This window comes from Lissotriton helveticus, chromosome 3_1, assembly GCF_964261635.1.
Source record: "Lissotriton helveticus chromosome 3_1, aLisHel1.1, whole genome shotgun sequence".
In the NCBI taxonomy this organism is placed as follows: domain Eukaryota; kingdom Metazoa; phylum Chordata; class Amphibia; order Caudata; family Salamandridae; genus Lissotriton; species Lissotriton helveticus.
In genome coordinates this window covers 161573969-161601735 of record NC_136061.1, presented here as the reverse complement: position 1 = coordinate 161601735, position 27767 = coordinate 161573969, and the positions used below count along the sequence as shown (strand labels likewise).

Here is a 27767-nt window from a genome sequence, read left to right as displayed (position 1 = left end):
CATTCATCTTAGCATCTAACATATTCCTTTCACTGGATATCACATTCATATTAACACTTATTTTATTGTTAACACAAGTCATATCCGTTTCAACATATATCATATTTATTTTAATGTGTATCATGCTTTTTTCAATGAAAGCCATATTCATTCTGATGAATGTCACGCTCATTGCAACATTACTCATATTCATTTTAAATCGTGTCAAATTCATTTTAACACATGCCATATTCATTTTAACGTCTCATGTTCCTTTAAATTAATGTTAGATTTATTTCAATGGATGTCATATTGATATTAACACTTGTCATATTAATTTTAAGGTTCAACGTATCCACTTTAATATATATCATATTCATTTGAATATGTATCATATTAATGTCAATGCATGCCATATTCATTTGGATGAATGTCATGAGAATTTCAGCTTTGGTCATACTCATTTTAAGGCATGTTAGATTCCATTCAATAGGGCTTATATTAATTTTAACACAATCTATATTCATTTGTAATCATCTCCTATTCATTTCTGTATTTCTCAGATTCATTGCAAACTGGGCAATATTAATTTCAGTGCAAGTCATATACATTGCAACATGTGTAATGTTCGTTTCAGTGTATGTTATATTATTTTCAATGTGCATCATATTCTTTTCAGAATACAACACATTCATTTTAGTAACTTATATTCATTTCAGTCCATCATATTAATTTCAAAGTATGTAATATTCTTCTTGGCATATGTAGGTCATTTCAAGAAATGTCCCATTCTTCTTGATGCTTATTGCATTCGTTTTAGTGATTGCTCTATTGTTTACAGTGAAGGCCATATTCACTTCAGTGTGATTGATATATATTTCAGTACATCTTTTATTTAATTTGGAGTGTGTATTACTCATATTAATCACTAAATAGCATAGTCACTCTGCCAAGTTTCATATTTGTTTAGACACATGTTGCATTTATTCAGGTGTATCTCAAACTTATTTTGCAGCACTCCATGCATTTCAGGAGGTGTCTTATGTGGGGATTTGTAATTTTGACGTGAACGGCTTCCCATATTAAACAATGTTGTCGGCAAAATAAGGTGTTCATTTAGTGCACGGGAGAAACATGCTTGGGCGTCTCAATATGAATGAATAACAGATGTTAATGTCAGACACATTCATTGTACAGCAGCCAGGAAGCCAGCTGAGCTATCTATTCCAGGCTCAGTTCCACAATGTCAGTCTTTGCATCCTTCAGAGCTTTGACATTCATTTGATTGTTATAGCAGATGCCATTCTTAAGCTGTTATGCAAAACCAAAATAAGTGAGGATGCACTCCTTCCCTTCTATTTTGTCCGTGTTCTTTAGTGATATTTATAAGTATTGCGTGCAAGCAGATACTGCGTAACGTCCCAAAATCGCAGCTCCATATATAAGTATTCCAAGGCGGCACTGCTAAATGAAGGATTTTATCCTTTCAATAGTCCACTCCATACTGCAAAAACCAGTTTTTTTCAAAAGTATACCAATAGTAGTCCAAATGTTTTCTTTCTCAATTCTTCACATTGAAATATCACTGCGGAGACCTCCTTGTATTACCATGATTCTTTATTCATTGATTTCAAATGAATACTACATGCCCATCCAGGTCTTTTATAGCATCACGTCCAAATGAGTAATTCATCACAGTAAACTCATGTCTGTGGATTCCACCCAATGCATTTCGAGCCCTGTGGCTCTTCGTCAGGGGTCACTGAAACAGAACAAGAGAAACAGCTCAACTCACTGCTAAATGTGCATTCTCTAAAAACTAAATCCATTTCAATAGTATAGCACAAACATAATCCTCCACCCACACCCTCGTAGAGATTTTTGATAATTTTTGATAGTGGGTGTGTGCTAAATTTAGAGTGTAGGGTTCTCGTGAGAGTTCACGTTTGTTAGTTTTTCTTTTTCTTTTAAACAGCAGTTAAGATGGGATGAGGGTCTATGTGGGTGGAGGTTTATGTTTGTGCTATACTATTGAAATGGATTTAGTTTTTAGAGAATGCACAGAGAATGCACATTTAGCAGTGACTTGATCTGTTTCTCTTTCATCCTCCCGGCCTGGACAAGAACCAATGAATGAACCCACTAATTTCTGGACTTCACACTGGCAAACAGCGAAATGTTCACCCTAATTGAGTGGCATCTCATCGACCCCAAATAATAACATTATCCTTCAACATGCCTCGCCACCACGCACTGACCCACACGACATCAGACAGTCACACGGAGAATCTAAGTCCCCACTATCATGGAGAAATGTTGTCATCTTATACATCCACGAGGTGAAAAGACGTGCCCATTATCAACGAATGGGAAGCGCTTGTGACCAGTTTATTAAATGAATTTCCATCTAAATCCCATCCCCGGCCAGATCCTCCTCAACCTCGTAATTCTCCTGCAACAAAAACGTTAAAACAACTAAGAAACGCCACCCTGCGCCGGACTAGAAAAAGCCCAGGAAACTTAATTTTATTTAACCATTATAAGCAAGCTCAAAAAGCTTTCAAGGCATCAGTGCATAAAGATAAACAATCAGCGTCAGACCATTTTTGGCTGAAGTTAGTGTACGCCAGCAAAAAATCCAACACAAAGTTATTCTGGGCCCTTGTAAACAGAGGCCCACTAGGATGCAGTGGACACATCATCGCAAACATAAGTGCTGACAACTGCACTGAGTTTCTATTTAATCACTTTAGAGAAAATTCAAGTGGGCCACAGCCCCCTAGTCCTCATTTGACATTCAAATCCTGATCACCACCCACCAATGACCATACCACAAGTAACACTGGGCCTATTACTAAAGTTGAAGGCGACTTGGACAGATCCATACTTGAGAAGCCACGAAACGACTCCACCCCAGGGACGCTGACGACACACGGAATTCTAATAAACACCATCGCCCGGTTTATTAGGAAGGGTAGGTCAGATGGAGCACCTGGCCCCGGCCGTCTACCTCAGGCCTTGTTTAAGTCAGATGAAACGTTGTGGTCAGGTCTCCTCGCACCACTGTTCTTACACTGCAGGCTCAATTACCACATCCCGGATTCCTGGAAAGGTGCCATCATTCATCCCATCTATAAAAGTGGCAAAAGAGACGATCCAAAAAATTATGGAATGATAGCCCTCCTTGATATTGAATCCAAATATTACGCCAGCATTTTACTAGAAGAATTGACCGGCTTCGTAGCCAAGTCAGGCACAACCAGCAATCTATTGGCATTATCTGTATTGATGGAGAAGGCCGACATCCGCCGCATGCAACTATATTGCTGCTTCGTTGACTTTAAGGTGGCTTTTGATCGAGTGCCACACGGCCGCCTGTGGCAAAAATTTGTCTGCTGGGGTATACCCCCAGCCCTCTTACAAGCCATCATCCAACTCAACACACACACACCTGGATAAGGATAAAGTTGGGCGACGGGTCTCAAAAAAAATCCAAACAGGAAGCGGTGTTAAAGAAGGCTGTGTCTTAGTGCCCCTCCTCTTTAACCTGTTTATCTCTGACCTATCCCCCTTACTTGACAAGGTTAACTCCCATCCACCCCAACTTGAAGGGACCCGCATCAGCAATCTGCTATAAGCTGACAACCTCATATTATTGAGCCACACAAAGGTTGGTCTGCAGAGGCCTCTTGACATACTCCTTCCCTACACACTTGAAAATGCTCTCGAATTAAACCTGTAAAAAACAAAAATAATTCATTTTAGTAAACAGAATTAGCAGAAAAACAGGTGGTTTTTTGACAACAAAAGCATTGACATAGTGCCAGACTATAAATATTTGGGAATTTTCTTTAACTCCAGAGCTTCTTTCACCAAACAAAAAGATGCCATCAAGGCTAAAGCACTGTCCAAGCTTAACCCCACCGCTTAAAGTGATGAAGGCCAAGATCATAAATTCCTTATCATATGGTCACGAGATTACGATGGGCTCAACTAACATCTTATTAAATAAATCAAGCACCAGTACCTTCAATCGAGCATGGCGTCTGCCGAGGTCTTCATCTTCGGCACAAGTGAGATTAGAACTCAGCCTGCTAGATCATAGTGGCATCAAGGCTGGCGCTTTCATTAAGTTCTGCAACAGACTCCGCAACTCCTGAGGAGGCCGCCGACAAGGCAGAAGGGCTCCCAATAACTGGGTATTTGAAAATACAAGCAGTGAGGAGGAAGAACACAACGACCAACTGCCTACCTCCAATCAGAATAGGGTAAGATTCAACCCACAAGAAAGAACAAACGAGGATTTGGGTGCGCTGTTCCGCTCTTTTTTAGATTAACGACCAGCAGAACAGAGAGGAGGGGCGGCGCGGAGAGGCAGAGGCAGGGGCAGGGGAGGGCCCACTACAACACAAATCCAACATGGCAGATGCACCCTCCCATGACTACACGCAGTCGGAGCAGATCCACAACATAAGTGCCAACAATATAGTGGTCAACTTATCCGATCATCAGTTGACAGTGGACGAACACTGCGTCTTAAATAAGGGCCTGGGGTTTGTCCCCACGCCAGACATGACAGTTTTAAATGTAGAAATGAATTGAATGGATTAATGCGAAAGATCAAATTACAGAAGTTCTTTGAAGGTAAAGAGGTTGAACCTCAGTCCACCTTTTCCACTAATCTCCATCGCCATCCCAACTCTGCCCAACCAACAATATGGTAGGACCAGAAGTATTGGTTTTTGAGCAAAAAGTGCTTGCAGAAATCCAGCAATTGGAACAAATCCAATCTGCATATACGCACACTAACATGAAGAAATCTGATTGGGCAGCTATACGAAGTCTCCAAGACAATGGTTCTATAACCATCAAGCCCGCCAATAAGGGGGGAGCGGTGGTAGTTATGAACACCAGGGACTATGAGGCAGAAATAACAAAGTTGTTGGGAGTCCGTCAGAACTACCATCCGTCAGTACGTGATCCCACTCCTGAGTTACAAAACCTCATTGTAGCGATGGTGGCTGAGGCCAAGGAGAAGAAATGGCTCAAAAGCAAAGAAGCGGATTTTCTCATCAACTCTAAACCGCAGGTACCAGCTTTTTATGTTGTGCCCAAAATTCACAAGGCGCAAAGGCCCCTGCCGGGGCGCCCAATAGTTTCGGGCATTCACTCATTACTTGAACCGCTCTCTCAATTTTCAGATTTCTTTCTCAGGGAGTGTGCTATTTCCCAACCTTCATATATCCAAGACACCGCGGATATTCTTAACATTCTGGATACCATGGATTTCGACCCCCACCAACAATTTTTGGTCACGATCAACGTCGAATCATTATACACCAGCAACCCCTAGGAAGCCACGCTGGTGGCAGCAGCGCGGGCCCTGGGGGAATGCGAATGGTTCTATGATGTCCCTCAAACTTTTGTTTTACAGTGCACAGAGTTAGCACTGACAAAAAACTTCTTTGCATACAAGGATCAACTCTATCTGCAGGTGTCGGGCACTTCGATGGGGGCAACTTTTGCCCCCAGTCTTGCCTGTATCTATGTGGGGCAATTTGAGACCCACTTTGTCTCAAATGCTATGAACCCCTTCCAGGCCAACATCGGCCTCTGGCAGCGGTTAATAGATGACATCTTATGCATTTGGAAAGGCCCCGAAGATGATCTGTTGACATTTCTGAATTGGCTCAATAACCTAGATCCATGTCTTAAATTCATGTGAACTTACAGAAAAAACACGGCAGCTACCAGCCCTTCTTATCCCATCAACATTTTTCGGGTCTCCATAGCTGACCAGTTCACTGTGCTACTAACCGCTTGGAGTAGCCTGTCCACTTTGTGATCAAGGCTAATTTCATTACATTATTCATGTCCTGCAGCAGCTTCCCATCCTTCCAGTACCTTTTCAGTTCCTCCACCTGTACTGTCTCACTGTACTCCTGCACCGCCTCTCCTGCTCCAGAACCCCCTTCATGGCTCCTAGATAGCCTTACCAGCTCTGCTTGGCGCTCCAGTGTGATATAACTATTTACAAGTATATGATATTTCTATAGCGTGACCCTGGCCAAAAAGTAGTTGAGCGCAGTACATGGTCAGAGACAAGCAAAAGGTGAATAGGTAATAGAAGAGCAAGCTGAGTTGTGCATTGTGATGTAGTGTACTTTAAAAAGGTTAGTGTTCAACTCTTTCCTAAATTGGATCATTCTTGGGGTGGACCTGACGTATATACAGGGATATTGTTCCAGATCCTGGGTGCATAGATGGAAAAGGTCTACTGTCTTGTTTCTTCTTTTTTACATTCCCTTTAGCAATAGTTATACTTTTGTGCCAGTAACTCCCTGCCTATTTCTTGCCGATGGCTCTCCAGCAAACACAAATCTTTGTCTTCTGGGTCTTTATGTAGCCCGATACATCCATTTTTCGTGGCAGCGCCTCAAAGACATGTTGGTCACTCATCGTTCCCCATGTGATTTACCCTTCTTTCAGTGGACCTGTAGTGAATGAATACCCACCAAGTTTGGTAATAAATCTTCTTTATTCCTCAAGATATGCAGTACAGATAAAAAGGTGCTGCCAGCTTGTAAACGAACTCCAGACTGACCAGCACTCCACACACAAGCATAGTGACATACACACATTCTATGCATGACCTACAACAGTTCTATCATTGCTAAAGAAGCACTTCTAAAAATAACATTATAAGCATTACTACACATCCTCCTCCTAAAATAATAAAAAAACAAAATCAACTTAAAGAATTATTTACAGACAAAATCATTTAAAAATCTTGGAGTAACAACACTTCTACCACTTCTGGTAAGAACAAGAGGTTGCAAACTCTCAGCGACAGGAGGATTGTGATCACATTGAATTAGAGAAGAAGATGGCACAGAACTAGGCTCTTTACCAACGTTCTGAGGTTCTTCGACCAAAGACTCAGATCCAGGAAATGGAGTTGAAGACTGACTAACAATATTGTCACCGTCAGAGGGAGTTGAAGACTGACTAACAATATTGTCTCCGTCAGAAGAATCTGTGCTGGAATCCAAGGACACAACTGGAGTCAACCACCAAAATTCACCACACACATCCCCCTTCTTGTTTTTACAAGGATCAGACCCTCTGGCAAAAGCAATCTTACTCATGTGATGAATGGAACCATCATCTAACAAGACGGTATTACGCATTACTTTAGTGATTGTCTTGGGATCAGAAAATCTAGGTTGTAACTTCCCAATTTTCTTGGAAGATTTAACTCTAACCAATTGGCCAACTTCAACGTGAGTATCTTTAGTACCATGTTTTCTATCATAATACAATTTGCTTTTATCCTGAGATTTGCAAATATTCTCTGTGACCTTGTCAGAATTCCAAGCATACTCTTTGCTTCTCCCCATCCACACAGGATTTAATTTGGAATACGGAAATCTGCCTCTCATTAAACCAAATGGACTTTCACCACACGTTTCATGAATAGTGATTCTATAAGACCATAACATTTTGTCAAGTTCGCCATACCAATTTTTTCTGTTCTTGTTGGCTAATTGCAAGGTTCCTTTAATAACCCTGTTGACCCTTTCTACAACAGAATTGCCTTGGGGATGATAAACAGCAGAAAATCTTTGCTTGATACCAGATGATTCCATAAATACCCTCATGGTATCAGATTTGAACTGAACGCCGTTGTCAGTTAGAATAGAAGCAGGAAGACCTTCTCTGATAAAACACTCATCCAAAAATGATATAACAGTTTCAGTGTTGACTCTGTTAACTACTTTCAATTCGATCCATCTGGAGAATAGATCTACTAAGACTAAGATGAACTTGATAGAATCATCTTGCCACACAATAGGTCCCATAATATCTAATGCTAATTCCTCCCAGGGTAATTTGGGACACCTAAGTGAGGACATTGGGGGATTAAGCGTTTTTTGACTTTTGTCAGAACACTCACATTGCACACAGTCTCGAACAGACCTTTCGATCTCCAAGTCAATGCCTGGCCACCAGTACAAGGCTTTTATAATTCTTTTTGTTCTGGATATTCCAGGATGTCCCTCATGGCCCAAAGAGATAATTTTTTGGCGTACTCCTAACGGTGGTATGAGTTTGTCACCACGACATAAGAAATCACCGTCAAGACTGAGTTCATCTTTGACCTCCCAGAATGGCTTCAATTGACTGTCAGTTTTAGTTAAGACAACCCAACCTTGGTTGACTTTTATTTTAACTGTTTCAAGAACATTATCCTTGCCAGAAGCTGAATTCCACTCATCCTTTGATAAGCCATGAGGATCAGAAAAAATTCCAGCAACACAACAATCATTCCAAGAGTTCAAATCAATTTCCTTCATTGGTAAGGGTAATCTACTTAAGAAGTCAGCGACCACATTCTTTGCACCAGGTACATACTGAATAGTGTAAATGAAATCTTGGAGTCTCATGGATAAACGAGCAATCCTGGCTGAAGCTCTGGACAAACCTTCCGTAGTGAGGAGCTTGGTCAGAGGTTTATGGTCTGAACGTAAAATAAACTGTTTACCCCAAATAAATTTACGAAAATGCTCCATTGCCCATACCACAGCAAGCGTCTCACGCTCGATCACAGAGTACTTTTCCTCACAAGGTGACAATGATCGTGAAGCGAAGGCTATGACAATTTCATCACCTTGTTGAGAAATCTGTGAGAGAACACTCCCCAAACCAACTCCACTAGCGTCAGTGGTCAAATAAGTTTTGGCGCACGGGTCAAAACCTTGTAGCATAGGCGCATTCACTATGGCATATTTGATTTCTTTAAATGCAGCACTACATTTCTCATCCCAAACAAAAGGTGATTTGTTCTTCATGAGAACACGCATGTGAAATGTTTTCTGTGAAAACTGATTAACAAATTTAGAGTAAAATTCAGCTAAACCAAGAAATGATCTGAGTTCATCCTTGGACTTAGGTTCAGGTGAATTCACTATTGCTTCAACTAATTTTGTTTTAGGTCTTATCCCTTCATCACAAATTTCATGACCTAAATACGTAACAGAGCTCTTTGAAAACTTGCACTTGCTGAGCTCCCCAACCAAACCATTATCAGCTAAAACCTTAAGAACTTTTCTCAGGAGATTGTCATGGTGATCTTTATCCTTTCCCATAATTAAAATATCATCCTGGAAAAAGATTACCCCTTTGATGTTTCCAAAAAGGTTGGTCATTAGCCTCTGAAATACTGCCGCAGCAGAGGCTAAGCCAAACGGCATTCTTTTAAATCGAAAACATCCAAATGGAGTAGCAAATGATGTAAGATGTCTACTTTCTGGATCAAGAACAACCTGATGATAAGCTGCTGATAGGTCCAAAGTGGAAAAAACTTTTGCATCTTTGGTTAAGGACAACATTTCATCAATGCGTGGAAGTGGATATTGATCAACCAAAATTTGACTGTTCAAATATCTCAAATCCACACATAAACGGGCCTTGCCATTGGCCTTGCGTGCGACGACCAATGGCGAAACCCATTCAGCTGCTTCAACAGTCTCAATAATATTAGCATTTAACAATTTATCAAGTTCGGATTTAACCTCATCCCTAATGATGAGAGGAATATTCCTGGCTTTGTGAATTTTAGAAATAGCATTGTCTTTAAGTCTGATTTGATGTGTAAAACCTTTCAGCTTGCCAATAGTGCCAGTAAATACAGAAGGAAACTCATCAATCACCCATTTCTTGGTGTCTTCACTTATGCAGGAAACCAACACTTGTTCCTTGCTATTGGGATCCAAAATTATGTGTAGACTTTTTTGATCCCTCCAACCCAACACTGAAGGACCATCCTTCGACACATACAACTTGCAAGTGGCATGCATACCTTTAAACTTGAAAATTAGTAGTCTGAACCCTAAAATCTCTATTGTGTTGTCGGTATAACTAACAGGTGAGATATCAGAAGGTTCCAACCAACTTCCAATTTGGTTAACAAATTTCTGATCCCAAACATTCTTGTTCACAATAGTATAGGGTGACCCAGAATCTGCAGCAAGTTGCGTCATGACTCCACCTAATGAGACTTGGCATAAGGGTTTACTAGAATCAATATCAGAAATGTTCAATACTACCTTTTTTTTAACTGCATTTTGTACAAGTAGAACTTCTTCATCAGAAGATGAGGTACAATCCTGTGCTACCTCTTGAATGCAAGCAATCTTACCATTTGAATTTTTAAAGACTTTTCTTTTACAGACCTTAGCAAAATGCCCCATAACCCCACAGTTCAGACATTTAGTGTTCTTAGCAGGACACTTAGGATAATGAGCAAGGTGAGAATGACTACTACATCTATAACACACAGGTTCAGAGGTTTTCTTATAGTCAAAATTTTCTTTTTTAGCATTAGTAGACCTGAAATCTTTGTTACTTCTAATAAAAGATTTCCCTTCAGAAATTTTGTTTACGATTTCAGTTTCCTTTTTCTCACTGGAAAGAGAAGCCTTTGCGCAACGTTCTGAGAGTTCAGCTTTTTTAACCATGGCGATAATTTCTTTCAAAGTTCCATCACCTTCAACCCATAGTTTATTCTGAATGGTTTTAGTTTTAGTGTACATGACAACTTGATCTCGAATAAGATCATCATGAAGTTGAGCAAATTTGCACTTAACAGCTAATTTTCTAAGTGCGGAAACGTAATCCTCAACTGATTCGGATTTATTTTGCTTGCGTTGAAAGAAGGAATGTCTGGTGACAGCAATGCAAACACAAGGAGAGAAATAATCATCGATATCCAAAAGTGCTGAATTGAAAACATCAATGTCACCAGCAGATCTATCAGTCTTGTCCAACTGATTGTAGATTCTTAATCCTTCAGGGCCAAGACCTAATAATAAAATCCTTTTTTTTCTTTCAGGAGTGAAAGGTCCACTAACATCTTCAAGATTTGCAACATAGTTCAAGAAATATTCTTTCCAATCTAACCAAGCAACAGGAGGATCACCAGGAACAACTAAAAATTCTCTTGGAGCATTTAGGTTCAGGCCATGTACAGGCTTTTCACCAGAAGAAATGGCACTGTTAGTGTCAGGCATAATGACACAAACCCAGAAAAAAAATAATATATGTAAATATCAATGTATATCTGTTTTATCTTATTGAGGAAAGATACAAAAATTATTGCAGGCAGCACCTTACTTGAATTTGATATTGTCAAAATAAATAATACTGATAAACGTTTATAAATACCAGAAAACAGCAATTGCCAGCGTCCAGAATCAAATCGGTGTGAAACGCGATGAAAATGAAGAAAAATCGGCATAAAACCAATCTAAAATGGCCGCCGACGTGACCTTACGTGGGGTCGTACCCACAATTCAATGCGCGAGTACCCACAATTCCATGCGCATGTAGTAGTGATGAGCAGTGCACTGACGCGCGATGACAAAGGAAGGTTCTGCAAGATGCCGCGACGTTCAAACTCACTGGAGCGGGAGCTAACACGCTGTAGCGGTTTGTGAAACGGTGGCGTTTGAAAGATGCAGAGTGGGTAGGAAGCTAAAATAAAGTGGTTTTCTTCATTTTTTTTTTTGAAAAGATAAATGAAAGTCTCACCGCACTAAGGCACAGCTGTTTTGAAGAGAAACGAATAGTTTTCTTTGAAACGAAGAGTTTTCTTGAATCCAGGATAACAAATGTAGAGTTGTATGAAGCAGGATATCAATTTCATTAGAAAATTGCCAGTTTCCCTCGTCGCCAAATTTGTAGTGAATGAATACCCACCAAGTTTGGTAATAAATCTTCTTTATTCCTCAAGATATGCAGTACAGATAAAAAGGTGCTGCCAGCTTGTAAACGAACTCCAGACTGACCAGCACTCCACACACAAGCATAGTGACATACACACATTCTATGCATGACCTACAACAGTTCTATCATTGCTAAAGAAGCACTTCTAAAAATAACATTATAAGCATTACTACAGGACCCCATCACTTTTACCAAAATAAAACATTTGTTAACAAACAGATGTTCTTTTGGGTAAAAGTGCCCCATGCTGTGCTTTCATTTTAAAGGTGGTCATGCCCCTTTCTTTAGACGCAGCTTGCTGTAACCTGAAAAACGCAACAGCGTCTAAAGAAAGGGGCATGGCCACTAAGTAAGTGAAAGCAAGGTATGGGGGCTTTCACTGCAAAAAAAAAGAAAATGTTAAGTAGGGCAGCCGCTAATGTTAAAGCGGACCGCGCTGCCAAATTAAACTTCCTCTGAAATGTCTGCTCAATGTCTGTGAGGGTGCATTGAGGTCCTTCCACATGGAGTGTGCACATTGGAGCAGTGACAGCAGGTTTACTAGAGCTGTGGGGGTTGAATTAGGTTCTTCTCTTTGCAAAGGCCACTCAGCTCATTGTCTAACTCTGCCTGTCAGATTGCCTGCAACAAATGGGACCAGAGTACAATAGGGTGAGAAGGTGCAACAAGGGGACATTTAAGAGATTGAAAGATGTACAGTGGAAAAGCACAACAAGGGCATCTACTGGCACTTGAGGGTATCTTTGGAACTGATATTGACAGCGTCATAATAATTGTTGATAAAGTGCTTTGTACTGCATTTCTGCTTTTCCTGAGCACTGTGAAAACAGACGTTACTGTTACTCAGATTAATAGAACTTAATTTATTGTCCTTAGAAGTGAGCAGTTGAGGTTTGGGCAGAAAGTATATGGATTAGGTGTGCAGATAAAGGTATGAGATTTTAAATCTGCGCAATGGGTCGTTTTTCCATGCTTGTCCGAATAAGTAGCTCCCTAGTCATATTATAGCAGTGGTTGGATAGGAAAATGAACGTAGATGTGAAGAGAGGTGCTGTATACTTTTCCAGGAATTATGGCATACCTTGTCAAAATGCATTTATGAGATCACTTGAAATTGGCTTTTTGGCCAATTGGTTTGGGACATTGTGCGATGAATCTCTGATCCTGGCGAAGACCAGCCAAAAATCACTAGAGAGGTTTGGGGTTGACCTGCGCTTCAGAACTGCCTGTGATTTTTAGAGATTTAAAAATAAAAATGCTGAATGATGCATAGTTGGCCCTGTTTGTTTTTTGTTTTGGAAAATTTGTTTATGGAGAGGACCTCCCTGGCTCCCAGAGGGAATTGGGATCACTTGGTTCAATTGCTAGTTCAGTGTCAGCTCAGCACACATTAGGTAGTGTTGGGAGGCTGCATAACAGACCCTTCTTACATAGCATTGGACCAAATATTGCGGGCCATTTTCAGGTGGCGCATTGCTTGTGGCAAAGGGGTGTTGATATTTTGCAACAGATCTTCAGGGAGTGATGCACAGCTATGTCAAACCTGTACCCTTAAGATCACATTCTTGTATGCCTTTCTTCCCTTGTTCCTGCAGAGGGGTAAGCAGTGTTGTCCGTCGATGCATTTTCAAACCCACCCAAGAAGAGTATGCCGTGAAAATTATAGATATCACAGGAGAGCATTTAACCGCAGAGCAGATCGAAGAACTGCGGGAAGCCACCGTCAAGGAAATTGACATCCTCCGGAAGGTGTCGGATCACGAGAATGTCAGTAAGTGATGTAGGTTTTCATGGGTAGCTTTTTTTAATGGATTATCTGTGCTGTGGGCGAAAAATTCTTATATAGATATCCACACACAGACGACATTATTCAAATGGGAATCAGCTGGAGTAAAAGCCATAGTTCCCAAAAATGTCCAACGTTTCACTCAAGTGACTACCTAAGGACTTTCCTTTTACACTCTGACACCGTGGCTGTGGGTTCATTCATTCATTGCCCTTTTAATTCCCAGTAAATCCTACCCAGGAATTTGCCCACAAAGTGAACCATAGCTTCCTGAGCTTCTTTTCTCTCAAGTTATGTTCTCTGGGTCCAGCTAAAGGCTACTTCGAAAGACAAAGAGTGAAAGTTATTCCATGTCACCTTGCTCCTGTGTAAATTTCTCATTGATGGGTTGTCCATCTTGAAAACACTCTTCAGTAAGATGTCATATGTTAATTTATGGTGAATGGAATGCCCACTGGGGTCTTGCCCAATTTACATTTCCTCATAGAATCATTCTTTTGCCAAATATGGCCATCTGAATCCATTTCAAAGTTGCTCTTTCTTTATTTGGACTCGCATACACAATGACTCTCAGTAACTCACAAAAATTTAACTATTTGTACATGTGCCAGAAACGGGATCAGCCTTTACAACGGAAGCATTAAAACACATGCCATTACAACGCATGTTGTTACAGCACGAAGGGCTTGTTGCAGGGGGTAGAAGGTGTTGGAGTTAACTCCAATACCTTCCCTTCTGTTGCACACACTGGAGTTGGAATAGTAAATTATATTATTTCAACTTCCAGCGCACCCCCGACAGCAAGTCGGGTTAAAGGTATGCATTGTAACAGCACGTGTTGTAATGGCATGCATTGTAACTTCATACAACCGCCAGAAACGCATGCTAAACAGTGGTTTCTCAGGGCAGGACTAAGATCAGCTTTGCAAGCTTTTTTGGCAATTACAACCCTTACAATGCACATATTGGCTCATTCTACAATTGTAAAACTCGGATTGTGAAGTTACATTGCAAGACACAAATATCTTTGCAACTTACATGTCAGCATTGCAATTCTTTCTAAGTTGTAAGACAGTTGGGAAGTTAATAGGCACTCACATTTCAAGGAAAAGTAGCAATGGTATGCAACCTCTCCTGCAGTCAGAAAGAATTGATAGGTTCCCAACTGCTAGGGACATACAGTAACTTGTCACATAGTGGAAGCTGAATCAAAGAACAAATGAGAGCAACAAATGTGATCCGCTCTCAAGTTTTGCCTTCTAATTTGCGATGGTAACTACAAGAAGGAAGTCAATTAAGTATTAGTTCATATTAGATTTTTTTTTATCTCCAAAATCTGGAATTCAAAACATTTGGAGTCAGAGTTATACCTTATGCTATGGCACCCTGCCTATTATGTGGCTCGATAACCTCACTGAAATTCAAGGAGTAATGACGGAATGTCTTTCTGCCATCCTGCAAGGATGAACTCTAATATTCGGAGAAATACTGGGGCAAAAAACGGAGGTACTGCTTTTATCCCATAACGCAACCTGTTCTTTGGACTTCCGGCCTCGCATTTGGGTGCTGGGCTAGAGATGTTGTGAGGCAAGGTAGGCAATTGCCCAAGGCCCCCACCTTCCAAGGCGCCCCCTGGTAAAATGATCTATTTGTCACTCCAGCTTACATTTGTTGATTTTTATACCAGTACTTGAAACCTATGTACCTCTATGTTTGACTCTGTCTCTCGTTTATATATATATATATAGATATATATATAGAGATATATATAGATATATATCTATATATATATCTATATAGATATATATAAATATATATCTATATAGATATATATATATGTATATAAAATTCGATATTGATTCAGACTTGATTTGTCAGAACATTGGCAATAAAAGTTAAAGTTGCAAGGGGTCCCCAATATATGTCTGGCAGGGGGCCCCAAAAATTCTTAAGATGACACTGATCTGGGCCCATGTCAGTGGAATAGGTCAAAAGTCAAGGATTCTTACTTGAAAAGGATCTCACTGTTGCATCACAAAACAATGCTTTCAGGAAGATTAGAGAGTCACCTGAACAGCCCTAGAATAATCTTTTTTAATGCATTAGAACTGTACTTAATTTTCAAAAATAAAACCTCACATTTCCAGTGGCTTTCCTAATGTATCTGGTCTGTACATACGTATAGTAATCCTGATCTTAAAATAGAAGACCACATGTATATAAACGTATGTAATTATACAGTGGCATCAGCAGTGTTCTAAGTAACCCTCATAGAAACTCAATTTTGCTGGTAGGTGTTCATCATCCGGTGATTAGGTTATTATCTTTGTCCCTCTTCTGGTCTGTGGAGCCATAACTTAGTGGTATAACACGTTTGTGACAATCCCCCCTCGTCTCCCTTACTTATCTCTTAGTTTCCCTCTTTCCTCATTTCCCTCATATAATTGAAATGCCTTATCCTATATTTAGTTTAATTCATTTTGCAATTTGTCTCTACGTTGTTTACCTATCTGTAAAGCGCTCTGATACTCTTGGGTCCAGTAGCGCTATATAAAACCTATTTAAAATACCCCCTATTCTTCATGCAGTTGTCCCGGTGCTTCTTGGTTCAACACTATGAGTTTTAGATTTTTCCCAAATGAATACATTTTTCATTTGGGGTGAACTCAACCAATTACATACTAGAAACCTATTTTGCCCAGGTATGTATTACCCTTTGGATATAGGGCGCTCCATTGTTTTGTAGCTTAGTTCATGGTCTATAAGTGATAAACATGTATTCATTCGATTCTCATTTGGTGAGGGTATGGTATGGAACTCATACACATACATCTGCTGTAACACCCATCGCCCCTGCTAGTAGGTGCATAATTACACGTGCATTTGGGATGGACCACAGGATCTTTTTCTAACCCTCACGACTCCATTTTCCCACAAACTTTGGCCAATGCTCACCTAATTCTAATCTGTTGGTGTAGGTTCTGAAAGGCAGGGCTGAGTGAGTTGATCTCTGCTAGCTTCAGTAGCAATTCATATAGTGATGTATTGGCAGCATGTGTCCGCAATTTGATTAATCTTTAACAAAACAAATAATTAATAAAATTGTAACATGAGCGGTGTTTCTCATGCCATGTATCAGCAGTGACGTGTATCTATTGACATCTATCTTCATTCTTCATTGCAGTTCAGCTGAAGGATAGCTTTGAATCCCACACCTTCTTCTTCCTGGTGTTTGACTTGTAAGTATGCTCCTGAACCTATGGTTCTGTCTATAGTCATCTCCGCAGTCACTCTTTTTAACTATTTACCAAAAACATCCTTTCTTGTACATTCATTTATGTAGTTTGTATGGTATACTGTACCTAGAATTGTCTTAGCACCACCCACATCCAGCTCAGGCAGTCCCAGTGTGTAAGGGTCGTTAATTAGGAGCGGAAAGGAAGGGGTTGAGGAAGATTTACATGTTTTGAAGGTACATTGTGTAGTATCTTGATTGTCCCCATTCCCTGGATGTCCGACCAGTGTCTGGAATGTTGAGAGTGAATGATGTAATAGAATGTTGGTGCATGGCCTGCAGGAGGCTTAGAAATGGGGACAGGTGGAGGGGGGATGGTGCTACTTACTGATGCTGTAGCCCCAGAGCCTAAGATGAAATCAAGAATGTACCTCTTAGTTGAGTGACTCCAGACTCCTCTAACGACAGAACATGTATAGTCCCTTTTCTTCTTGACATGTATAGTCCCCTTTCTTCTTGACCTCCAGGAACAGAGCCAGGGTTACTCACCTGCATGTTGGGTACCGCGGCTTGGAAGGAGGGTTTATAGCACTGTTTTGTAGCAGAAGAGGTGGGTATTCAAGGCTTGTCTAATGCTGATAAGTTGTTGACGACAGCTTGGAAGGGGAACCTTCCGCCACTTCCCCCGATGTTTTGTGATCAAGGGAGCCCATGGAATTTTTCTAGGAGTGGGGATATGGATCCCTTCTTGCTGGATCACTGAAGAAGTGGGTGGCCTCGTTTGTGGTTATGTACAAACTTTTTGTATGGTGGCCCCCATTTTGAAAACGCCTATGGAGTACATGTCTTTCCAAGGTGAGAAAGCATAGGCTTTCCTTCAAGTGTCCTGGGGATGTAAGGATGGGGTGTGCCATAGGATAAAATATCTCCTCATAGAGAAGAAAACAGTGGTATTTCCATAGTTTCACAGTTTGTGTATCATTGATGCTAAGCATTCTCTGTAGTGCGACAAATCCTCAAAGGTACACAACCTTAGAACAAGGTGCACCTTGTGGGTGACCAATTCATACCAGGAATGGCCAGCTGTATACCATAGGGAATGGTTATGTGGGCCACAAGGCTTTCCCAAGAGATTTTCTAAGGCCTTGTATTTTCAATTTGTTGTGCCCTTTGTCTCAAATTTTAACCTGTTTTAGTTGTTTTTTCAGCTTCCAACAGAAATGATGTATGATTTTATATTCACCTACAGAAGTGTGCAAGCAAACAAAACAGTTTTACTTTCTTCTCCGTCAACAAAACCACTTTGCTTTAGACCATCCTACTGGACAGTTACGTGTCGAAAAACAGAGTGGTTTTATTGACGGATAAAAAACATAAAAAGTAAAACAGGCCATGTCTTGAGGTTTTCATTGCTCCTGTTAGTGTTCTTTAGACTACTTCTAGGTCTATTTTACCTATGTTTCTTCATTAAACGGTTATTAGAGAAAGTAGCCAAAATGACTTTTTAAAATTTCGAATTTGTCTCTGATTCATTTCTATTCTTCTGATTTCAAAACTGGATTCTACCGGCCGGTAGCTGAGTCCTCCCATGATGTGCTCGGAATTCACTCATCTGCAGTTTAAGTGACTGTCAGCCAGGCTGACTGAGCCTCTCACTTCAGAAAGTGGCTGTTGTTTTTTGTCGGTGTAGTGAGCCATCTTCCATGCACTAGCTTCCATGCATGTAGAAATTTTACTCAGAAAACCTTTTTTTTCTGCTGGGTAGGCAAGAGTACATTCAAACGTATGCCGAATGCCAGAGCTTAACCTCTTGGCCCAAATTATTTTCATTGACCTAACTGGGCTTGAGTTCCAGGTCAATTTTGCTTGTAAAATAAACATCTGGGACTAGCTATATGTTCTCGTGACAAGTAGCCCTGGGTTGTCCTTGCGATGCTTGCCCTGTAATGCTAGCCCAGGAATGGACCTAGGGCGTCTGAGTGACGTGGCTGCACAGTGAAGCATGGCTTATGATACCAGCTCAAGGCTAAAGTGTAGCTGGGTAACCGTGACCTATACTGCCAGCATAGCACTGGAAACATGGCGTCTCGGTGACCTGTGAACACAGGCTGTCTCTGTGAAGAGTGACCTGTGATGCGAGCCCCCGGCAGGAAACATGGCGTGTCCTGTGAACACAGGCTGTCTCTGTGAAGAGTGACCTGTGATAGACACACAATTGATGGATGGAATGCAAGACAAATCAAAAGATTCACCCCCAGTCAAGAGATCTGGGTTAAATCCATCAGCATGGTGAGCAAAATATCGATGGATTGAGGCCCAGATCTCTGTACTGGGGTGAATGTATGACATTGTTCTGCATTCTGTCCATCAACTTGTTTTTGCATTTGTCACCCCGAGTGGGACAGGTATGCTCAGACGTGAGTCCCGTGCTCTCCATGCCACTGGAATAAAGCTATCCTGGTCCTAGGATGCTTGTGTCCAGTCCAGGGAGGACATGGCTTGGCAGTTCGGGCTGGACTGTTCCCATTGGGCACAGGGTCAAAACTGATTTGCATATGGCTAGGTTCAAACTGGAACGGCATGGTGATCAAAATATCGATGGATTGAGGCCCAGATCTCTGTACTGGGGTGAATGTATGACATTGTTCTGCATTCTGTCCATCAACTGTTGTTTTTGCATTTGTCACCTTGAGTGACAAGTGATGCCAGCCCACAGCAGTTAACATGGCGTCCGGGATGTCCTGTGGCTACAGGCTGTCCCTGTGAAGTGTGACATATTGTGCCAGGCCGGTATGCAGACCACGTCTGTATTGGCGTTCCCCAGAGAGCCCGCGTGGCTGGCATGAATGGACGCCATCTGTCCGGACGACGTACGCAGGCCCTTGACAGCCAGCACTTCTGTACACAGCCGCTCAGGTTTCTCCGAGAGGTTCCCCTAATATCAGAGCTCTATTTTTACCCCCTACTTGCTGTCTGTGTGTTCCCGGAAATATGTGCTGCTGGTGCAACGCCAGGTGGCCCGAGGATACAAACATGTTTTTGTTTAAGTTGAATGGAATAGTAAAACTGCCTAAAACATTTGAGGGAAGGTGTGAGTAACGTCAAAGAGTTAGGTTGGGTAGTTCTGATGTAATGGATGCGGGTGCGGAGCAAGCACTTCACTTATAAATGTGAGCCCGTTCCTGGCAGACGAGAGCTCGTGCCCTTTTCACTGATGGGAGGGGGCGGGCGCTGTCTTAAGGGCACACACGGGGGCTCTAAGGCCCCCTCAGCCCTCTGAGTCTCAAGTGGCTCCAGACAGAAGTTCGTGTTTAACACTTTGACCTTTTTGATGCTGGAGTCCGAAAGGTACGACTGTCATTCAACATGTCCACAAGAGCACACGGCAGGCTGTGTAGAGCCCAGGGAGGGAGCGCGGGGCCCGCGGGGGTTCAGAAAGCACAGCTGCAAGTAGCCTTGTACAGTGTCTGACACCTTCTTTAGCCAATCCTGGCATTTTACTCGGTTGTTGTCCCATGTTAAGCAAACAGCTAACGCATGCATTTAATGAATTAAAAACACTACCACAAATAAAGAACACCACACCAAGGCTTGCGGTGGATTGGCAACACAACATCGGCAAAGCCAATAGGTCTCGCCTTTGTGACCTACCGGCTTTTCCAAACCTCCACCACGCTCCACAGCAACCCGATCTAAAGCCTTCAGTGCTGCAGGCAAAATATAATTTTGCCTACAGCAATGCTCCCCAAGAGGGTAGAAAGCCAGTAGATATGGCTGTTTTTAGGTGAAAAGTGTGTGTGGCTGTGTAGATGGGGTGGTGGACTGATAATAATTCAATAGTTGGACGGATACGCGAGTACATGGTTGGATGAATAAGTCAATCAATCAACTCAGATTTGTCGCGAGGGTGTCCATGCGCTAGGTTCTTGCTGGGATCAGTGGAAAAACCAGGACTTGAGTCCCTTTCTGAATTCCGGGAGACAGGATGATGTTTGGAGGTGAAGGGGAAGGTCATTCCAAGACTTGGCGAGGTAGGAAAAGGATCGCCCTTCACTGTAGTTTTGGTAGATGCGGGGCGTGTGTGCGACGGCGTCGAAGCACGAGTGTCTGGAGGGTTGGTGGAAATTCAGGGGGTGGCTGATGTATGCTGGTCCTTGGTCATGGAGGGCCCTGTAGGTGTGTGTCAGCATCTACAATTGGAAGTTCATAGATGGATGAAAAGTTGAATGCGAGTGCAATGATGGATCGCTGAATTAATGAGTGAATACACAGATAGAGGTAGGCAGGTTACATTAATCTTACAGACTGGGGACTTAAAACAACAGTCATTACAAATATTATGCCAGTGCAATGTGGCATTATGGTGAGCAATGTTGTGCTATGCATGCCAACAATATATATAAAGATTTGCCAACTTTAAACCAGTGCAAACCATGTGTAGGCACTATTGGTCTGAGTCTGCCTACATTATGTCAAGAGCCACAGCCACTATGCTAGTGTAAGTTTTGTGAACACATAGGCGTCATTGTGCCAATAATTCCCACTCTGTGCCAGATTTGACCCATCACTCAATAATCCTTAAAATATGTTTACATTTGCCCCATTACTCAGTACTTATTAGTGCTTATTTAAGGGTATCTGTCACTCCTTTATCCCAATGGATGTTCAGAAATACACACAGAAAAAAACATCTTTAATGTAAGGCAGATGAGCTCCATCATTTAAGGGCTCGGCTGCACGAGGTCTCTCTGAAACCAGCAGAAGTGCTGCAGTGCCCCAGGTCCACACTAGAGGTCACTCTGAAGTCAGCTGAAAGGGGTGCCATTGACGCCCATGTCTCCTCCAACAACCAGTAATACTGTCACTTTCCTGTTGCAAACATATCCACGAAACGCCACAGTTGATAGTGTTAACATTAGTCATTTTCAGATGTTAGCGGCATAATGTTTATGCTGATAATGCTACACTCCTCACAATGCTTTGCCACCAGTGCTTTCTTCATCTGCTCATTCCTCGTTATGCTGCAAGTTGCAAGGGCACAGTACCGCACACCATTACAGGAGGTCCTTCTGAGGTCAGGAGAAAGGCTACTATGCCTCAGGTCATTACTAGAGGTCCTTCTGAAGTTAGTAGAAGGGGTTATTTATTTGAAGTCTGGGTGTACCTTAAAATCCCTCTAAAGTCGGCTGAAAGAGTTGCAGTACTTTGCGTTTTTACTAGAGGTGCATAACAACGTAATACAAAATACTGATGGCTGAAGAAGTCAAACAAGTTTATACAAAGTAATACTATAGAATGTATCAAATATTAGAGTTTGTCTTGTATTGGCTGTTTCACCTTCCAGGTTGTTTTGTTCTGAAATCAGCCTTAGTATTACATTGTGTGTATTATTGCATTGCTCAGGATTGCTACTTTATGCACGGCTATATATTGTTGCAGTGAAAATGGGGTCCAGTTAGGTGCATCTGCAGCGAAGGCGAGCAAGAGGGGCTGCTGGCGGAAGCATCCGCAGTACTTAGTTTATAAAATAGTCCGGGGGCACAAAGTTTTGCGCAGAACCGCACAGTGCTTGGAATATCAAGGGTGCTTAGTCTCATGCCTCTTTTATCCCCCACCATACACTCCCTGCCCCTTTATCTCACTCTGAAGTTGCATGGCCTGAAATATATAACTTACGGAAGTTTAAATGGAGAGGAAACATCATGGAAGAGATAATGAACATGGTGAATGAACACATAGAGAATGCTGAGGAGCCAGCAGGAAAATTAATAAGTAACTGGGAAAATCTATGTGAAGCACTCCTGGACAAATTCCCAGCAAAACCAACAAGCAAAGGTAATCACGGGGCAATTAAAGAGCCATGGTACACAACACAGTTGAGAAACAAAAAAAAATATTGCCAAAGAGGTAAGACAAAAAGCGCAAGCAATTAAAATGGGAAAAAAAAGACAGCGGAAAGATTCAAAAATTGAGAAAAGACTATAAGGTGGAATGCAGAGTGGAAAAAAGGAAATACAGAGAAAAGTTATGGGAAAAACTGCTGTGGGGAAGCAAACTACCAAACAGTAAAGAATTTTGGGGTATAATCAACAAATTAATGAAAGGACACGGAAAGCAAAATACCATCGGAATAAGTGAAAACACTTGGTTAGAATACATTGATAAATTGTACAACCCCAAACTTGGAACAGAAAAGGCGGATGCAGTAAGGTCACTGAACGTAAAGGAAAAAGAATCGTACCCCAAGGCAACCAGTACTACTATTGAAAGTGGAAAAAAACAGTTTAGCTGGGAAGCAGATGAAAAAAACCCTGACAACCGTTAAACGCATAAAAACACTGATAAAAGATTTGAAAGCGGAAGGAGCAGCAGGCCCAAACGGGCTACCAAATGCCCTGTTCAAACGAGACCTGGACGTTTGGGCAAAATATCTAACACCTCTTTTTAACCATGTGTTCCGAGATAACAAGATCCCACAGTCCTGGAGCGGTAACCTGTTCCACCCAATTTATAAGAGCGGCAGTAGAACAGAACCCGGGAATTACAGGTTGATCGCCCTGATCGACGTAGAAGCCAAACTCTATGCTTCATGCATCCTGGAACATCTACAAGAGTGGACAGAGGAAATCAACATTATCCCAAAATTCCAAACAGGCTTCAGACGGGGAATGGGCACCATTACAAATCTAACAGCCTTGACAATTCTTACGGAAAAAGCTGAAAGGAAAAAGGGAGTACTAGTGCCTTGCTACATTGACCTAAAAGCGTCTCTCGACAGAGTGCCGCGGGACCGTTTGTGGAAGAAACTGAAAGCATGGGGACTGCCACAGCTATTGATAAATGCAATACAATCACTGTACAGTGACACATGGGCCACTGTTAAACTAGGGGGCGGACAAAGAGTCTCTTCAAAAATAAATATAACAAACGGACTAAAACAGGGCCGAGTCCTTTCACCATGCTTATTTAATTTATACTTAGCAGATTTGAACAGTCACTTAGAACAAATAAATGGACACCCACCAAATTTGGCATATGAGCCGGTTCAATACTTATAGTATGCAGATGATATTGTCCTGGTAAGTCAAACTCCGATAGGGCTGCAAAGGACAATAAACAAACTTATAGACTACCTGGACAATAAAAGGTTTAGAATTGAACAAATCCAAAACCAAGGTGGTAAGATTAGCGGGCCCAAGACAAGGAAACTATAAATGGTATGCAAAGAACTCTCAAATAGAGGAAATAAGAGTTTATAAATACTTGGGCATCAGAATGGCAAGAGATCTGTCAATGGTTGAGCAGAAAAAGGAGATCACAGCAAAAGCCCAATCTCTAATATTTGCCTACAAACAACTATCCAAGAAACTGGAAAGCCCTTCATACGGGCATCCTCTAAAAATCATGGCAGCCCAAGTGCTACCAACACTGTCCTACGGTCTGGAAACCTGGCATGGCCAAGAAAGTAACATCTTAAACAAATTACAAACCAAGGTTTATAAAACGGTATTCAATCTCTTTAAAGGTTCCTCGCCAGCACAAATTAGTTTGGAATTCGGACTACAGAACCAGAAATTCCAAAGGAAGGCAACCATGGTAAATCTATGCTGGAAACTCAGAGCAGCAGAGTTGGGAACTTTGAACAACTTATGCTGCTTGGAAATAAAACAACAACTAGAGCAAAGAACCCCAAATGGGGGACCAACTGCGGATAGCACTGGAAGAATTAGAGATCAATGGGCTTTGGAACAGCAAGTTGAAAAAATCCACATTTAAAAAAGCTTGTAATAACAAAGCAAAAGCATTATCCTTCGTGGAGGATAAAAAGGGATTATTAAGACGCATGGGTCATAATACATTCTTATACACGGCTAAGACCACAACCCTATCTAGCAGCTCACTTCCGATTGTCTTTAAAAAGGAGATTCATGGCATACAGATTTGGAGATCATTGTTCATTAGACTTGGCGCCCACCTGGAAAAATAAGCATCAAACAAAGGCATGTCGTTTATGCGGTTATCACATTGAAACTCTGAGCCACTTACTGTGTGTCTGTGAATCAGTGAAATCAGAAAGAAGGAAGCTGCTTATAACAGTTTTTAATGATTTAAATATCCACACCTGCAGACAGGCGGCGAGAAGTTGGATGGGTGCCGCATCAAACATTTTAATATGTAGGGGGATAAAATTTATGATAGCGGTAGAAAGCTTACTTATAAAAGGGGGCAAAGACTGAAGGCTCGGTGCCACAAAGGAACTAAGTAGAATTTTTATGGAACTGAAAAAGTTTTTTTTTAACGAAATGTGTTTTATATGCTTTATGGTTTGTGAAAACCAAATAAAGTTATTTTTGACTGACTGACTGTGCAGAAGAGCAGTCAAGTCCACTTTTTATCTCACTCTGGCAGGTTCTTTATCATCCCTGCCTCTGCCTTCTCCCTTTGTCATTGCTTTTCAGTCTTCATCTTCCTCTTTCTTTCCCCATTTGTGTTTTTCTCCCTCGTGTTCTGAATGCAAGCCTGATAAGTGCTGGCCCTCAAAAATGAGTGCATGTGGGCGACACCTGTAACCACTGGCTCAAATTAAGCACTTATGACGGTGTGTCACATGGTGGCCCTCTCTGTGTAATTGAGAGATAAGCAGACCAATATACATTAAAAACGTGTAATTCCTGCCACCCAAGCCATTCCTATGATTTTGGGGGCCTGAATAGTCTGAATTATCACACTTGTAGGAGTGTGATAGTTAACAGTTGCACAGGTATTGTTGGCAGCTCAGGCAGGGGCAATGGGTGGCTAAAGCTGCAGTGGCCACCTGACAAGTCCCTGGCACATATTGAATCACAAATGAAGAAGTTCTCCACAGTCACTGCTCATCATGTCTAGTGTGGATGTTTCAGTCCACCTGCAGAAGCTGTTGCAAGGTAGCAGGCTCTCATATCTTGCATTAACAAACTAGTACACACGTAGTGAACACAGGATTGTGTGTAGGCCACACATGTCTCATCAAGCGAGGCGCAGAAAGCCGATCTGGTGCCCATGCACTGATCATCAGCGATAACGAGGCACAAGCAGATATCAATGTCCTGGGCCAACAAGGTAGACCTCTTGATCTTGTGTACATGTCAATAAAAACATGTTGTAGAATAAATACCTTTAAGTAGTGGAACAAGGTGATCCCCAACACAGGGTTGTGCAGGACAAACCATGCTCAGCCACCACAGAAGAGCCCCCTGGTACTGGGAATCACCATGCCCACTAGCAACAAGCGCAGCCCAGGCATGGAGGTGGCACCAGTGGTAAGAGGTCACATCAGGCAGAGAACCCAGCAATGAGCATGCAGGATCTCAGTCAAACCTTCAGACAGAGAGGGGATCTCACTCACGAGAGAGTTGCGGCAAATGCAGGGCACCAGGGGAACCCACCAGGGAGCCAGGCTCCTCTCTTCATTGCTATTTTAATGCATCTGCAGATGAAGTGGTGGATGAACCCAGGTTTTTGTGTCAAGAAGAGCAGGGCTGTTATCTGGGGAGGGGCTACTTCCTTTGGAACATACTGAGGCACAGCATCAGTGAGAACAGTGTTAGCATCTGCAAAGTGCCTGGGGCACATATGAATCTAACCAATGGCTGAAGGGAGCTAGTCCACAGGAGCCTAGTGCTGAAGGCTATAACTCAAACCCCTTTATGTACATTATGTTGTTTTTTTGACTTGTTGATATGAGCACTGGTGATGCAAGCTATCAAGCTATCCAACAAAATGGCCATTATTTGGGTAACGTCAGAATTTTGGCAATACACAAAGTTGTTTTCTTAACTCACCATTTGGAAGTGCGGGCCCTGCACAGATTCAATACTCAATCCAGCATCCAAGAAGTACACATCACATGCACCGGCCTGCACCTTGGAAGCACACCCAGGCAGAGCCAGCCACTCAAGCCCTCAGATACCGGTCTATGTATAGCCCAATCGGTGCAGCAACCAACCCCACAGCCCAGAGAGCCCACCTAGACAGCACTTAGCACCAAGGAACTATATGAATGCCAGGCATGAACTATACACTAGTGACTGGACAATTACTGGATTGAAAAATAGGATCATTTCCCAAGGCATGGTAAAATGCTAAAGAGCATAATATATAAAAAATGTACAATCATTCCACCTTATGGAAGATATTTGAAGCCCTGACATTTGAATAATTTATAGATAGAATAAGAGTTAAACATTTATATTAATTGAATTTAAATAATTAAGCATTAATATTGGCGTTAGAGTTGGGCTTTATTTCAATTGATTAAAACGTAAATAAATGATGGAGAGTATCAGGTTAATGTTAATCATTAAATTACATTTAATTTATATAATTAAGGATACGTTTTGGCATAATGTTACAGCAAGGTTAACAACTGCATTTAATTTGATTAAAGTTCTACATGAAATTTAAGATAGGCAACCAGTTAGTACTGACAACGTTGCAAAGAGCCAGGACCAATAATTAGTAAGATGTACTTCTGGCACAACGTTAATTTTTTTTTCTCGGTAATTCTCTTCCGTTTCCTTTCTCGATCTGGACTTTCCAAATGAAGTACCTGTTCGAGAATGCACTGCTGCTGAGCACCTGTATCCTCAGCAGCAACTTCTGAGCAGTGAGGATCAATCCCGCGTGTGAATGATGAAGACAATTGACCCAGAACTCATGAAAACGGTGGTATGTAAAAGGATGCTCAGTACTCGGGGAAGCTGTTATCGTCCTCACATGGGGACATTTGGTCACCTTCGAAACGTTTTGGAAAAGTTTGGAGCGGTGACAGACGATGGGATTAAACGGGGACATCAAACGTCTGTAGCATTGCTAAGCCAGGATCATGAGGGTCGACACAAGTACAGGGAAGCAATTTCTGTCAGAGGGAACCACCAAGAACGGGTTTTACTGGACCATTAGTGGAAGGGTCAGAATAGGATGGGGCAGGAGAGGTGTACA

General features: G+C 41.7%; 1 protein-coding gene across 1 annotated transcript in view; it reads left to right on the top strand.

Annotated features, from left to right (window-relative positions):
* The window catches only part of PHKG1 (phosphorylase kinase catalytic subunit gamma 1), a 222700-nt gene that overhangs the window by 116001 nt on the left and 78932 nt on the right, over positions 1 to 27767 (top strand). Inside the window, exons 3-4 of the mRNA XM_078683552.1 lie at positions 13362 to 13537; positions 16737 to 16791. Coding sequence (XP_078539678.1) covers positions 13362 to 13537; positions 16737 to 16791 — 231 coding nt within the window. The remainder of the gene's footprint in view (positions 1 to 13361; positions 13538 to 16736; positions 16792 to 27767) is intronic.